This window comes from Gobius niger, assembly GCF_951799975.1.
Source record: "Gobius niger genome assembly, chromosome: 6".
Classification (NCBI taxonomy): domain Eukaryota; kingdom Metazoa; phylum Chordata; class Actinopteri; order Gobiiformes; family Gobiidae; genus Gobius; species Gobius niger.
In genome coordinates, this window is record NC_136857.1 from 6,792,233 (window position 1) to 6,804,875 (window position 12,643).

The window sequence follows — 12,643 nt, forward strand, 5'->3', positions numbered from 1 at the left end:
TATTCTTTTTGCGACAAGCTTACAACAGCGGCAGCATCTCTGATACAGCAGCTTTAGCGGTCGCCTGTGTTCACCAGATAAAGAGCAACAATGGTTTTAATAGGCAGCGGAGAGTCTCCACAGCCGCGCCTCAGCGACACATTTATTCTCACAAAAGCCCAAATGTATTTTGAGTGGCAGATTAAGGCTATTGGTCAGAGGCTCTGTATTGTTGTCTCTAAGAAGTGGCTAAATGTGTATTTGAGTGATAATTCAAACATTCTTTAACTCCGAAATGGCAAACAAAAAGTCATTTAGGAAAAAGGGGCTTCAACAGCTTGTTAATTATAACATAAGCTTATTAAGTAATCTTGCTTCGTGACTTAATTTCTTTTCTGAGAATTAACCATGACGGAGAAGAGGTTTCTCTTTTGTATTTGTTCAGTGATACCAGTTTCATCAGGGAATATTAGTGCTGCATTGTGCTAAAGAATCATGTAATGTGAAGTGCAACATGGCGAGCTAGACCCGGCTTGCTTCAGGAAAGAACAAAATCATTTACAAACTTTTGTGTTTCCCCCAGTCCCACTGCACAACCTATCAGTAACAGCGGGCAAACTCATGCTATGAGCAAAGGAGTCAGGGGTACCTACTGCAGCTGGAGGATTATTGTGTATGTTTAAGGTTGATAAAGGAAAGAAAAAGAAAGCACAGGGAGAAAATACAGTGGCGTGTCCAGACTTTATTTTCTGGGGTGGCCTGGGGGTGGCACCAGAACTGACTAATATTTCCCATGACTTATGGTTTTGAAGCAGCACAATACCAGATAAACAATTTCAGGTTATTTTACAGCTTTTGGTCTAATTCTATACATTTTATGTTATGTGCTGAATAAAACATAAAACAACAAGCAGACAAAAGCAGCACAACAAAGTTTGGAACAAATGCCTTTGAATAATTATTAAAGGTAAACTCTCCTTGCTGGACCAACCAACCAAAGTCCAAGCTCTGCCACTGGTAACTAATGCAAACACCACAACAAAATGGATTGGATTGTGTTACTTATAGGGGTGTAACCGTACTTAAGTGAAGGTGCAAGTACGAGTCTAAATGTCTTAATATTTGGGCGGATGTTAGACGTGCGTGTGCGTAACTAAACAGAGTGCATGTGTGTCATCATCACGTACTATATTGAAGGCTGCAGGCAAAGTTACATTCTCCAAAAACACATAAAATGTGCCTTTGCAAAGATTTCTCCTGCTGATGATGGCCAGGCTGCGGTACAGTCCAGTGCCCTGCGCAATGGTGGCGCAGACAAATATGCAAGATCAAATCTTGGCCTCAAAACTTTGTTTCCAAAAAAAAAGTACAGGCAGAATGTAGTCTAGGAACAGCCCAAACACAAGCCACAAATTAAATGGGCTGCTGTTCTAGTTCCCTATGGAAAGCGAAACTGAAAATTATCATTTAACGAGCACATGGTCCACACTGCGCTGCTTTTTCCTTTTAACTTTAGAGTACTATTTTTTGTGTTTTGTTTTGTATTGTGAGCTCAGGGGCACATTTAATTGAAAAGCAGCTTGAAAAATTGGAAAATATTGTCAATTTATTTATAAAATTACAAATAGGCTACTGCCTAATGATGAAAATGTAGGCTATTTTATTTCAAAGCTGATTTATTAGCCATTTATATCGCACTTCCACCGTGATGCACTGAACCGTGGATCCTGTATCGTGAACCGAACCGAACCGCGAGAGAGCAGAACAGTTACACCCCTAGTTACTTACAAAGTGTCAGTCACCACTATCTTTTGCTTAGTAGTAGTAATGTCCATTATGTCTATTAGCACTATAGCATTAATACTCGTTTTATTTTGTATTCTATAAAGATCAGTGATTACATGTTGCATAAAAAGCTTCCTCTGATGATTTTGCAGGTGGGGGAAGGGTGCGCTGATGAGGAAACACTGCCACAAACATTGTTCCTCATGCTTCCTCAGCCCCCCTGAGTGGGGTGGCCCAGCAGTAATCTGGCCACCCCCTAGACCCACCACTGAGAACATATAATCGCTACACAGAATTGAACCTTACTGCGAGAGTTCGAACCACTCAGCCCCCGAGTTAATTAATGGAGTGTGTCAATCAATCTTATGACTATTCCACCGATACCATCGAAATCTAATTGACATTTATTAGTCTCACTGGCTTCACGTCATGTCATTCCCGTGTGTAACTGTGTTTACATTAAGTGTGGACATATGTCATTAATATCCATTCTCAGCGCTGGTGAATAAACCTTTAAGCCCTGGGTATTCACATGATGCTGCCCTGCCTCCGAGTGTAAACACTGAGAAGACAGATTAGTTCTGCCGCTGTGGCTAAAGCAGATTAGCAGAGATTATTGCAAACATGCTGGATTAAAAAGGCAGTATCACTCATGTCATTACAGACTTCCTTGTCATCGCCATTGCTTTGGAGAAAACTTGGGGTGCACTCGTTTGTAGCTGCATCCATCCGACACCGCCTTGTGAATTCAATCTTCTTAGTCCCAATTAAAAACAGCTTAACGGACATCGGTCACACCTCATCACAGTAATTATGCCTAAAATGTTTCATCAGAGAAAAGCAGCAAGAGTGTACAAGTGCCGCTGCTAATTGAAGGCCCTGTAGGTTACCACGTCGAGCCTCCCTATTAACCCCATCCCCATGAGAAAAGAAGCCGAATACATCAATGCATACTGACTAAAGCTCTCCTGCTTGACCAGACCACTTACCCAAAAAGCAAGCACGGACATAAACAATGGAACAGCCTTTCACATACCATAATGTTATCTGCCTTTAGATATATACGTATTGATTTGCTTACATGCACAAATTTAATTCAACTGAAAAGAAAAAGTCAATAAGCACCTTGCAGGGACATGATAAGGATAGAGCTCATTCAGAGCTTCATTCAAACATAGCACAACAATTATGTGTGGGTCAAAGGTCAGATTGGGTGGCCTCGGCATACTCTTCATTTTTGTATGAGACCAGTGAAGCATTTTGAAAGATGCCAGCAGGATTTATTATTATGTTCTCTTTTCCATGTTGGAAGCTAGAAATAAAAATGGAGAAAGGAGTCGATTCCAAATTCTTCAAGCATTTTTAGTTCATGTTACTCGGTTTCCATTCAGTGCATGTATAACACATAAAGACTTGACAACACATGTTTAATATGTTCACAGACTGCATAGGCTGATGATATCTGATTAATAGTTTGTGGATGCATCCGCTGTCTCACATCAAAGAGTATACTGCCATCAAGTGGTCAATTGTTTTTTTCTGTCATGGACTTAGTACAAATAACCTTTGTACACAAAAAAGTCATATTTTGGGAAGGTTAAAACATTATTCAACTTATATCTAATCAGTGGTCAGTGAATTGTGTGCTTTATAGCAAGATTTTGATTGTGAATGTTTCAGTACATAAATACTTTGAATAGATTCACTTTTCCACCTCATCCTCTGATTTGTCCTTCTGGCCGATATTCAAGTGAACTGTGTCCTCAGCAGTCCTCATCTCTACAGCTGCTTTGTGCTTCTCTTCGTCCAGTTTTTTGTAGTTGAAGTAATGCATGATGAAGAAGAAGATGCCAGGGACCAGCATAAACACACCGCATGTGTAGTACATGTATTTATAGTCTCCAAAGGCATCCACCAGGGCTCCTGTGAAAATACAAACAAGCTCATGCTTTTGTTTCACATCAGTGATAGTCTGTATCTGTACTCACCTGAGATGGGTGGTCCCAATAGAACAGGTCCACATTCAATAATCGTGCAAAGGCCCACCGCAGTGGAGAAACGCTTTGCTCCAACCAGGTCCATGAGAGTTTCAAAAAGAAGGGCTGACAACATCCCAAAAGCTAAACCGAAGAACACAGCATAGACAACCAGACCTGCATAACCAGGCAGCAGAGGGCACAGAAGGTGACATACACCATTGTATGAAACCGCAAAGGCAAAGAAATACTGGATCTTTGGCCGAACCCATTTAGTGTTGCCTGCGAAGCCTGTTGCTGGTCTAACAAACATATCTGAAAGGGCAAATATGGAAAGTAAAAAAGCAGCAGAGTATTCATCAATCCCTTGATGTTTGGCATAAGGAGCGAGAAAGACTACGGGAGCAAAGAAGCCAAAGAACAAGATGATATTCCCAACCAGATAAATGAGGAAGCCTCTGTGTTTAAACAGAGAAATGTCGATGAATCGCTGCACACAGCTCTGACTCTCAGTGCTGACCTCAGGAGCAGCCTCCTCAGGCCCATTAAACTCCAAGGCCTCTTCCTTTGGTGTGGACTCTACTGTTTTCTTCACTGGCCTCATCAGAGACCCAGCCACACAACAGTTCAGGGTGATGCCGCCTAAAATGAGGAAGCTCCCCCTCCAGCCAAATGAATCAAACAGAAATTGGTTCAGAGGAGCCAAAGTGAACAGAACCACTGGGCTTCCTGTCATGGCCAGTCCATTGGCCAGTGGTCTTTTGGCATGAAAATAAGTGCCGATTATGGTCAATGATGGCTGCAGGTTGAAGGCAAGACCAAAACCTGATGGAAAGGAAGCATAATTTATTTAATAAGCAGCCACAGCTGCCCTGGGTTAGACAGAAGCTTCTTTAAACCACTTTGACTATGACCAGTCACTTTCCCATAACACATAGTGGTGACAAATTATGTGTAAAATAATTGATAATTAAATTGTAGTGAATATATATTTACATTAAACTATAGTGAGTAATATGTCTATTTGAAGTAGAGAAGTAAGTTTGCAAAAGTGTAAGTAATTAATCTATTCAAAGCTAATTGTAACTAAATAAAACACATATTTTGTGTAGAATAACATACAAAAAATATTTACCCCCAATTACTCCAACACAGAGGTAAAGATGTACAATGGTAGTGCCAAATGATGCAGACACCATTCCCAGTCCAACCAAGAGTCCACCCACCATCACCACTGGTCTGCTGCCATAGCGGTTCACCAGGACACTGCTGATGGGCCCTGGACCAACAAAAGTTTCAGCAACCATCCTTTTGCCTTATGACACCTTTCATTCTTCTCAAGTGGTGTTTGTTTAATCAAAGCCAAAGAAGCAAGTTTGAATTACAACTGCAAGTGGTTGTTGTCACATGGAAGCTATGACCCAGCTCACTAATATAGCCACACGGTGTCAAGGCTTCTTATAACTTTTGGCAACCTTAGTTAACCCCCCCTCTTTTTTTTCCTATAAATTCTGTTCTGTAAATTTGTCTAAGGACGTTGAATGGCCTATAATGTGCTATGACTAGCTTTTTTGAGCTTTTATCGATATTATAATGACTTTACTTTTGTTATCCACCAGTATTCAGTTTGTCTTAACTCTATTTTTAAAATCACTCCCCTCAATGTCAGCAGAGGATAAATGCAGACATTTTGAATGTTAATGAATTCATCGCTGAATTAATCACCTGTTTTCCATGCACATACATTACTTACATTATTTTAATAGCCCAAAAAGGTTCATTTGGTCTGAACGATTATGCTGTAGGATTTCTTTTCTGACCAGTTTGTGGTCTGAAAAACTAGTCAGCCAGGTATGAAGAACCACAAACTGATTTGATAGAAAAGAAATCATTAAATACAATTTTTAGAGATATAAAAAATAATATATTAAGGCTTTGATGCAGAAAAGACATTGAACACACCATAAGTTAAAAGTAGGTCCACTAACCTGCTGCATACATGGTAGCGAGCATGACAGAGGACACCCATGCTATCTCACTGTAGGACACACTAAAGTATTCCTGAATCTCCTTGAAGAACACAGTGAGGGACTTGGGGAAAGCGTAGGAGAATCCTATGGAGATGAAAGCAGAAAAAACGATCACCCAGCCCCATCCCCCGTCCGGCGGAGTGTAGCCTAAATTGGAAGTAGCTGGAGGAGGCATATTTTGTCCACCTGCAGAGTAGTGGTAACAGAGCAGACAAGTCAACAACGCATAAACAAATACGGATTTTCCAAGCAATGTGCCCGTATAATACCAGCAGGATAAAAAATGTCGACATACCAGACCAGCTTAGGTCTAATTGGTCCTCAAAACTGAAAAGGCGAGATTATGAGGCCTGTTTTGGTTCTGACTTTGTGCCAGAAAGTTGCAGTAGAGAGGTCTTTGATCCCATGACATGTGCTCAAATAACCTTAAGAGTAGACACACAAAAGCAAGGGGCCTGCCTGGGGACCGCAAGCAGGGGATACATTTAAAGGAGACAATACCCAATTCTGCACCATAAGCTTATCTTTACACTTTTATTAACAACCATTCTGTGTTCACTGCACTGAATGAGGAAGTACATGGGCTACATGACCTAGTTTTTACAGCTTCTGTCTATGTAAAACAGAATCACTGATTTTAAGAGTTTGTGGGTCAACCAGAGTAGTGTATGAACACACTTGAATATAAAGAGAAGAAAGTAAAATAGTGACATGTTCAGTCATCAACCCAAATAGTTATGGTAGCTTGTGTTGAATCCTTGTACAAATACTATATACAGTACACCTATGGTCATTGTTGTAGAAATGCTGGCAATGGTGTGTTCACCTAAAAGCTTTTTTAACACTTCTGAATATGTTACTCTTTGCATGAATTTAAAATTCTGTAACACAGTGCTTTAATCTGAAATACATATTCTTCCAAAAAAACATCTTTTAATGATAGACCTAGAATGTATTATGTTATAGCATTGTGGAAATGTCCGTCATTAAGACTTTAATTTCTCAGTTTCAGTTATCAAATCTTGTTTGTGGCTCTGACTTTGCAGCTCAGAGTCTTCAGCAGTCCTCATATCTACAGCTGCGTTATTCTGCCTCTTCTCCTCTTCTAGTTTCTTGTAGTTGAAGTAATGCATGATGAAGAAGAAGATGCCAGGGAGCAGCATTAGCACGCCACATGTGTAGTACATGTATTTGTAGTCTCCAAAAGCATCCACCATGGCTCCTGCAAAAACATACATTTTCATTTCAACACACTGGATTCATTTCACAATTGAACGAAACATGATTTGTTCTGCTGCATTTCACTGACCTGCTATCGGTGGTCCCAGCAGAACAGGAGCACACTCGATGATGGTGACTAGTCCCACTGCACTAGAGAAACGCTGAGCTCCAACCAGGTCCATGAGCGTTTCAAACAGCAGGGCACAGACCATGCCAAACGCCACACCAAAGATGACGGCGTAGCCCACCAGACCTGCATATCCAGGCAGCAGTGGGCATAACAAGTGGCATACACCATTAAATGAAACCGCAAAGGCAAAAAAGTACTGGATCCTTGGCCTAATCCTTTTAGTGTTGCCTAGGAATCCTGTCGCTGGTCTAACAAACATATCCACCAGAGCAAATATGGAAAGCAGTAAAGCCGCAGAGTATTCATCAATCCCCTGATGTTTGGCATAAGGAGCGAGAAACACAATTGGTGCAAAGAAGCCAAAGAACATGACGACATTCCCGACCAGATAAATGAGGAAGCCTCTGTGTTTAAACAGAGAGATGTCGATGAATCGCTGCACACAGCTCTGACCCTCAGTGCTGACCTCAGGAGCAGCCTCCTCAGGCCTATTCATCTCCAAGGCCTCTTCCTTTGGTTTGGACTCTACTGTTTTCTTCACTGGCCTCATCAGAGACCCAGCCACACAACAGTTCAGGGTGATGCCGCCTAAAATGAGGAAGCTCCCCCTCCAGCCAAATGAATCAAACAGAAATTGGTTCAGAGGAGCCAAAGTGGACAGAACCACTGGGCTTCCTGTCATGGCCAGTCCATTGGCCAGTGGTCTTTTGATGTGAAAATAAGTGCCGATTATGGTCAATGCTGGCTGCAGGTTGAAGGCGAGACCAAAACCTGATGAGAAGAAAAAAGTGGTATTAAATATAACACAATACTGTCTTTAACTGTCTCTAATTGTGAAAAAGAACATTGAGATTACCCCCAATTACTCCAACGCAAAGGTAAAGGTGTATAATAGAAGTCCCAAAAGATGCAAGGACCATGCCAAGTCCAACCAAGAGTCCACCCACCATCACCACTGGTCGGCTGCCGTAGCGGTTCACCAGGACACTGCTGATGGGCCCTGGACAAACAAGAAAATAGGAGAAACAAGCCAAACAATTACAACTTACTTTAAAGACTCAAATGCTAACACTGACCTGCTGCATACATAGAAGCAAGCATGACAGAGGACACCCATGCTATTTCACTGTAGGACACGTCAAAGTATTCCTGAATCTCCTTGAAGAACACCGTGAGGGACTTGGGGAAAGCGTAAGAGAATCCAATAGAGATGAAAGCAGCAAAAACGACCGCCCAGCCCCATCCCCCGTCCGGCGGAGTGTAGCCCAGAGTGGAAGTAGCTGGAGGAGGCATATCTGGATCACCTGCTGGGAGCGTAAAATATAGTTATATTAGTGAAAGCTATGGGTCCAATCCTGCAGCTCAGTCATAAAATGTCATGATGCTTGAAAAAAAAAAAATCTGTATTCCATACGCAAGATGACACAAATAAGGTTAAAATGCGGTAGAAAGGAAACACACTTGTTTAAGTCTCCTTTGACAAAATCAGAAACTACAACTTTTTGTTCTTTTTATCGTATACACATGTCAAGATGTTTTTTTGTAAATGCAACGCCAAAAAAAATTTAATAAAGTGGAGGGTTTCAGTGTGGGAGTGTAGGAAAGAGGGTGAGATGAGCAAATCAAAGCTCTCTCCATCTCCTATGCCTTTAAACTGAGCTGATCCAGGCAGCTCCCTATCTTGAGCCAGGGTTTGTTTTCCCCTGTCACTGTCGCCAGGAGCACGCTTTGGGGGAAAGTGTTAGGTTAGGATTTGTCTGGCACTCTCACACTGGAAATATAGTGCATTTGCATTTGGGGAGGTCTACATCTCCTCAGACAAGTTGAACAAGATTTGAGGGTGGAAGGGAGGTTGTTTTTTCTTACTCTTGCACGTGGCGACCATAGACTGCAATTTACAGTCACAGGACTTTTCACATTTTATTATTATTACTATTACCAATTCATGTATTTATTTATGTACGTTTTCATGTATTTATTTATTTATATGTGTATTTTTGAACAGTGTCCCGAGAACACATATATTTCATTTGTTTTGTTTTTTTTATCCGGAAATATGTTCACGGCATGGACTATTTAAGAAAAAATTATGATTTTCGTTATTATATATTATTTATTTTCCTGGATTATAATTTATCATTTAAGATTGAAAAACCAAAATCGTTTTTTTTACAAAAATGTTTTGGTTCTATATCCTGACCTTTCTGCTGTAAAACTGACGGTCAGTTACGTACGTTACGTCCATACGAACACAGCGACTACAAGCACGCATGCGCACTGGTCACGCCTCCTCAAGGAAACACACTGAGGGCAGATGGATTTTACTCCGAAAAATAGCTTGTAAAGTAATTTCTTATATGGCTTTAGCTTTATTTTAGTCAAGTGAACAGTGCCTGAGATGGTCGTCTGGAAAACAAAGCTGGATTGTTTCGTTGGAATAGCTTGTTAGGCTTGTGTTACCAAACCTTCCTTGTGTAACAACGCGTGTGTTACTGTTGTTAAGCTTTGATAAATGTGAGACAGTAGTAGACATTTATTCGTTCCTCTGTCAGTGGAAGAGTTTATCTGGAGCTACATATTACTACGTTGTCTTTAACAAGCGACAAAAATGAGTCTCGCACGGTTATGCCGTAGCTCAGGGTCGGCGATGAGAGCTCTCCCGGGTTGTGCAAACAGACTGCAGCTCATCCGGACCAACCACACCAGTCCCACCGCTACACCTCCACGAGTTCAAGTAAGTGAGCTGCGCAGTCCATGCCTCCGTTTTCTCCAGGATGTGCCAAATTGTGAGCGCTTCAAATGTTTTATAAAACTGTTCAAATCAGTAGAAGCATGAAAAAAGTGGCTTTACAGGTTTGTGGGCGTGCGCGCAGAGTTTTAAAAATAGCACGTGGCACAGTGACAGTAGGTGACAGCTGATGAAACTAAGCTCAAAATATGAAGCAACAAGCAAGAGACTTTATAAAAGGGGAAATCACCTCAAAGCTCTCGGTTCAGGCAGTAGGTCAGCAGCAGCAGTGGGATACATGTGTCTTGTCAGTTAGTGGACTTGTTGGCGGTTGTAGTGATATTTGATAGGCGTTATAGCTACTCCTATCAAATATCTTTCCAACCTGCCTTGTCAGTTGTAACTTACTATATAAGTCAAATTTACTGCACCTTACTGACACCATATGTGTGAATATAATAACAAAACATTTCAAAATGATGGTTCTACTTACTCAGTGGCGAGTTATCAGGCCGGCAATCTTCACAGTTATAGGGAACCTGCACATCAGGTTTGCTACACCACTTCTCAGTGTGAGCAGCTGGCCACAAACTGCTCCCATGCTCTGGAATGCACTTTCCAAAAAGATGAGAAAGATAAGCATGGTGTCCAGCAGAGTGTGCTGTATAGTAGCGACACATGTAACACCTAGAACTTCCATAAGCCTAGACTTAAGTTCCTAAGCTGTCATCTGTACTTGGTTATACTTAAAAGTAGAAATTATAGCTCAAGAACGTTTGTCTGATGTATGACTGAGTGCTTTAGAACAATATGAAATGCCAAATACATGTGACATATCTTTAAAAAAGTGCAGGCAGTTTGTAAGAAGGTTGCCATGTCTGAAGAAATAGAAAGGATTTGAATAATTGAGATTTATTTGATGCTACAAGCAATATAAATTGATTTGTACTGCAGATGTTAAACAATGCTAAAATGTCCTTCTGCATTCCAGGTTCTGTATGATGGGCTGTGTCCCATATGTGTCACCGAGATACGGTGTCTCCAGTTTCTGCAGAGAAAACGTCCCGACAAAGTGGATTTTGTTGACATCTCTCTCCCTGGATATGATGGTGCCAAGTACAATGACGTGAGCTACGAGATGGCAATGGAGGAAATGCATGTCATAGATGAGGAAAATACGGTACATGCAATTACTGTTTAAATGATCAATGTAGCTCAAGCGTCTCACTCACGTTGAAACCCACTCTGGTTCCGGGACTGAAATACATACATTTTCTCCTTGGACTTGTTGGTTATGAGTCAGAAAAACAGAAAACTAGAGACAATTCGAAAATATAACTGAACCTTTAGAAACCGAACAGTTACTTAAGCAATTTGTATTTTCTTCAGTAGCTACCCAATTAGCCTCCAATGTGGCTTTAAAGTCTTAATATCTGAATGTTTTGAAAAATCCTGGAAAAAAAATTATGGGATGGTTGTCTACGTCTTGCCAGAGCAGTTTCAAAGTGAGCAGGACTGTTTTGTTTTATATCCGTTTATGTTTCATTTATCATAGTGAATGCTTTGTTGATCTGGCAGGTCCATCGTGGAGTCCCTGCCTTCTCTGTCATGTACTCTGCAGTGGGACTCGGGTGGTTGGGTCGCCTCCTCATGTGGCCACCTATGAGACCTTGGATGGATAAATCCTATGACATTTTTGCCAGAAACCGTTTAAAATGGACTGGACGTGGCAATGAGTGTAACGATGGACGCTGTGTAAAGAAGTGAAACTGAAGTGAATGTTGGTGACTGTGTATTTGGCGCAGCACCTGGACTATCAATCATTGTGACAAAGTTGCTCCTTGCGTGTTATGAAATCATCAAGTATATTTGACTTCCCCTAAAGCTATGTATAAATCAGCTGCGGGTGTAATGCAAATTTGAAGTGCAATATAAATATTACCAGAACTACTAACTTGTGGAATTTGTTTTTCTTCATAAAAAAATACTTGATCTGACTAACTGGAAGATCACTGAATAGTTTCATAGTTTTAGCAACAAGACAGATGAAGGGATTTCCAAAGTTGTGTTCGTGACAGTAGTTTCCCCTGTTGCCACTAGATGTCCTTGTAAGACCAACATGACGATTGTCTTAAGAACCACTTCAAATGTCCTGAACTTTTTTGACAAGTCATTTTGTGTGCTCATGTTTCCATGTTTGTGTACTCATACATATAGTTACACTAGTCCTGTTTGAAGCTGTGTGTTTACATGTCTCAAACACCTCTTCCTAATTTTAGACCAGTGCTCCCAGTCTTCTCTGAACCATTCACCTTAAGCTCTGTGGTCTTAGCAGGCATTGGTCACTGTGGTCCACCCCCACTCAGCTGCACCAATGGCATTACAGCCCTGAAGGAAGGAAACGCAGGAATAAGAACCAAAACAAAACAATATCCACGCTCCTGACTGACAGTTCACTTTTTGGATTTTGACTGTAAATTGACAGAAAAGAAGGCAGAAGTCAGCCCTGTGTCTCAGGTATTGTTTTTGCTCTTGTCATTGAATACAGACATAAGACATAAGCTGCTTTGAGGCATGACCTTCCCCTCAGGAGGGGAAAACAAACAACAGTCTAGATCTTTGCCTTTACACTGTTTATCCAAGGGCACAAAAGACAGCAGAGGTTCTCACAACATAAAACAACATCACCCTGTTAGCTATAACCTGTGTTTTAATGTCCCAAAGCCAGCATGGGACTATTTTCACAATTTCACAAGTTGTGTGCTAAATTCAAATATAGTGTTGTTTTTGTTTA

The 12,643-nt window shown here is 41.1% G+C and overlaps 3 protein-coding genes across 3 annotated transcripts; 1 reads left to right on the plus strand and 2 right to left on the minus strand.

Moving 5' to 3' along the window:
- Window positions 1-3,148: 3,148 nt before the first annotated feature.
- LOC306965028 (monocarboxylate transporter 2-like) lies at window positions 3,149-6,183 on the minus strand. Its single transcript, XM_079559241.1, has 5 exons — window positions 6,066-6,183; window positions 5,729-5,956; window positions 4,876-5,019; window positions 3,753-4,565; window positions 3,149-3,687 (listed from the first exon to the last, which is right to left on the minus strand). The coding sequence occupies exons 2-5, from the start codon at window positions 5,943-5,945 to the stop codon at window positions 3,467-3,469; spliced, it is 1,395 nt and encodes a 464-aa protein (XP_079415367.1). The 5' UTR covers window positions 5,946-5,956; window positions 6,066-6,183; the 3' UTR covers window positions 3,149-3,466.
- Window positions 6,184-6,756: 573 nt separating this feature from the next.
- LOC306964374 (monocarboxylate transporter 2-like) lies at window positions 6,757-8,414 on the minus strand (the record flags this gene model as incomplete). Its single annotated transcript, XM_079558365.1, has 4 exons — window positions 6,757-6,992; window positions 7,080-7,892; window positions 7,978-8,121; window positions 8,198-8,414. 4 exons carry the CDS (start codon window positions 8,412-8,414, stop codon window positions 6,757-6,759), a joined length of 1,410 nt encoding a protein of 469 aa, XP_079414491.1.
- A 969-nt stretch (window positions 8,415-9,383) lies between these two features.
- Window positions 9,384-11,658, plus strand: LOC306964785 (uncharacterized protein). The gene is made up of 3 exons (XM_079558938.1): window positions 9,384-9,855; window positions 10,841-11,029; window positions 11,428-11,658. The coding sequence occupies exons 1-3, from the start codon at window positions 9,730-9,732 to the stop codon at window positions 11,614-11,616; spliced, it is 504 nt and encodes a 167-aa protein (XP_079415064.1). The 5' UTR covers window positions 9,384-9,729; the 3' UTR covers window positions 11,617-11,658.
- Window positions 11,659-12,643: the final 985 nt, after the last annotated feature.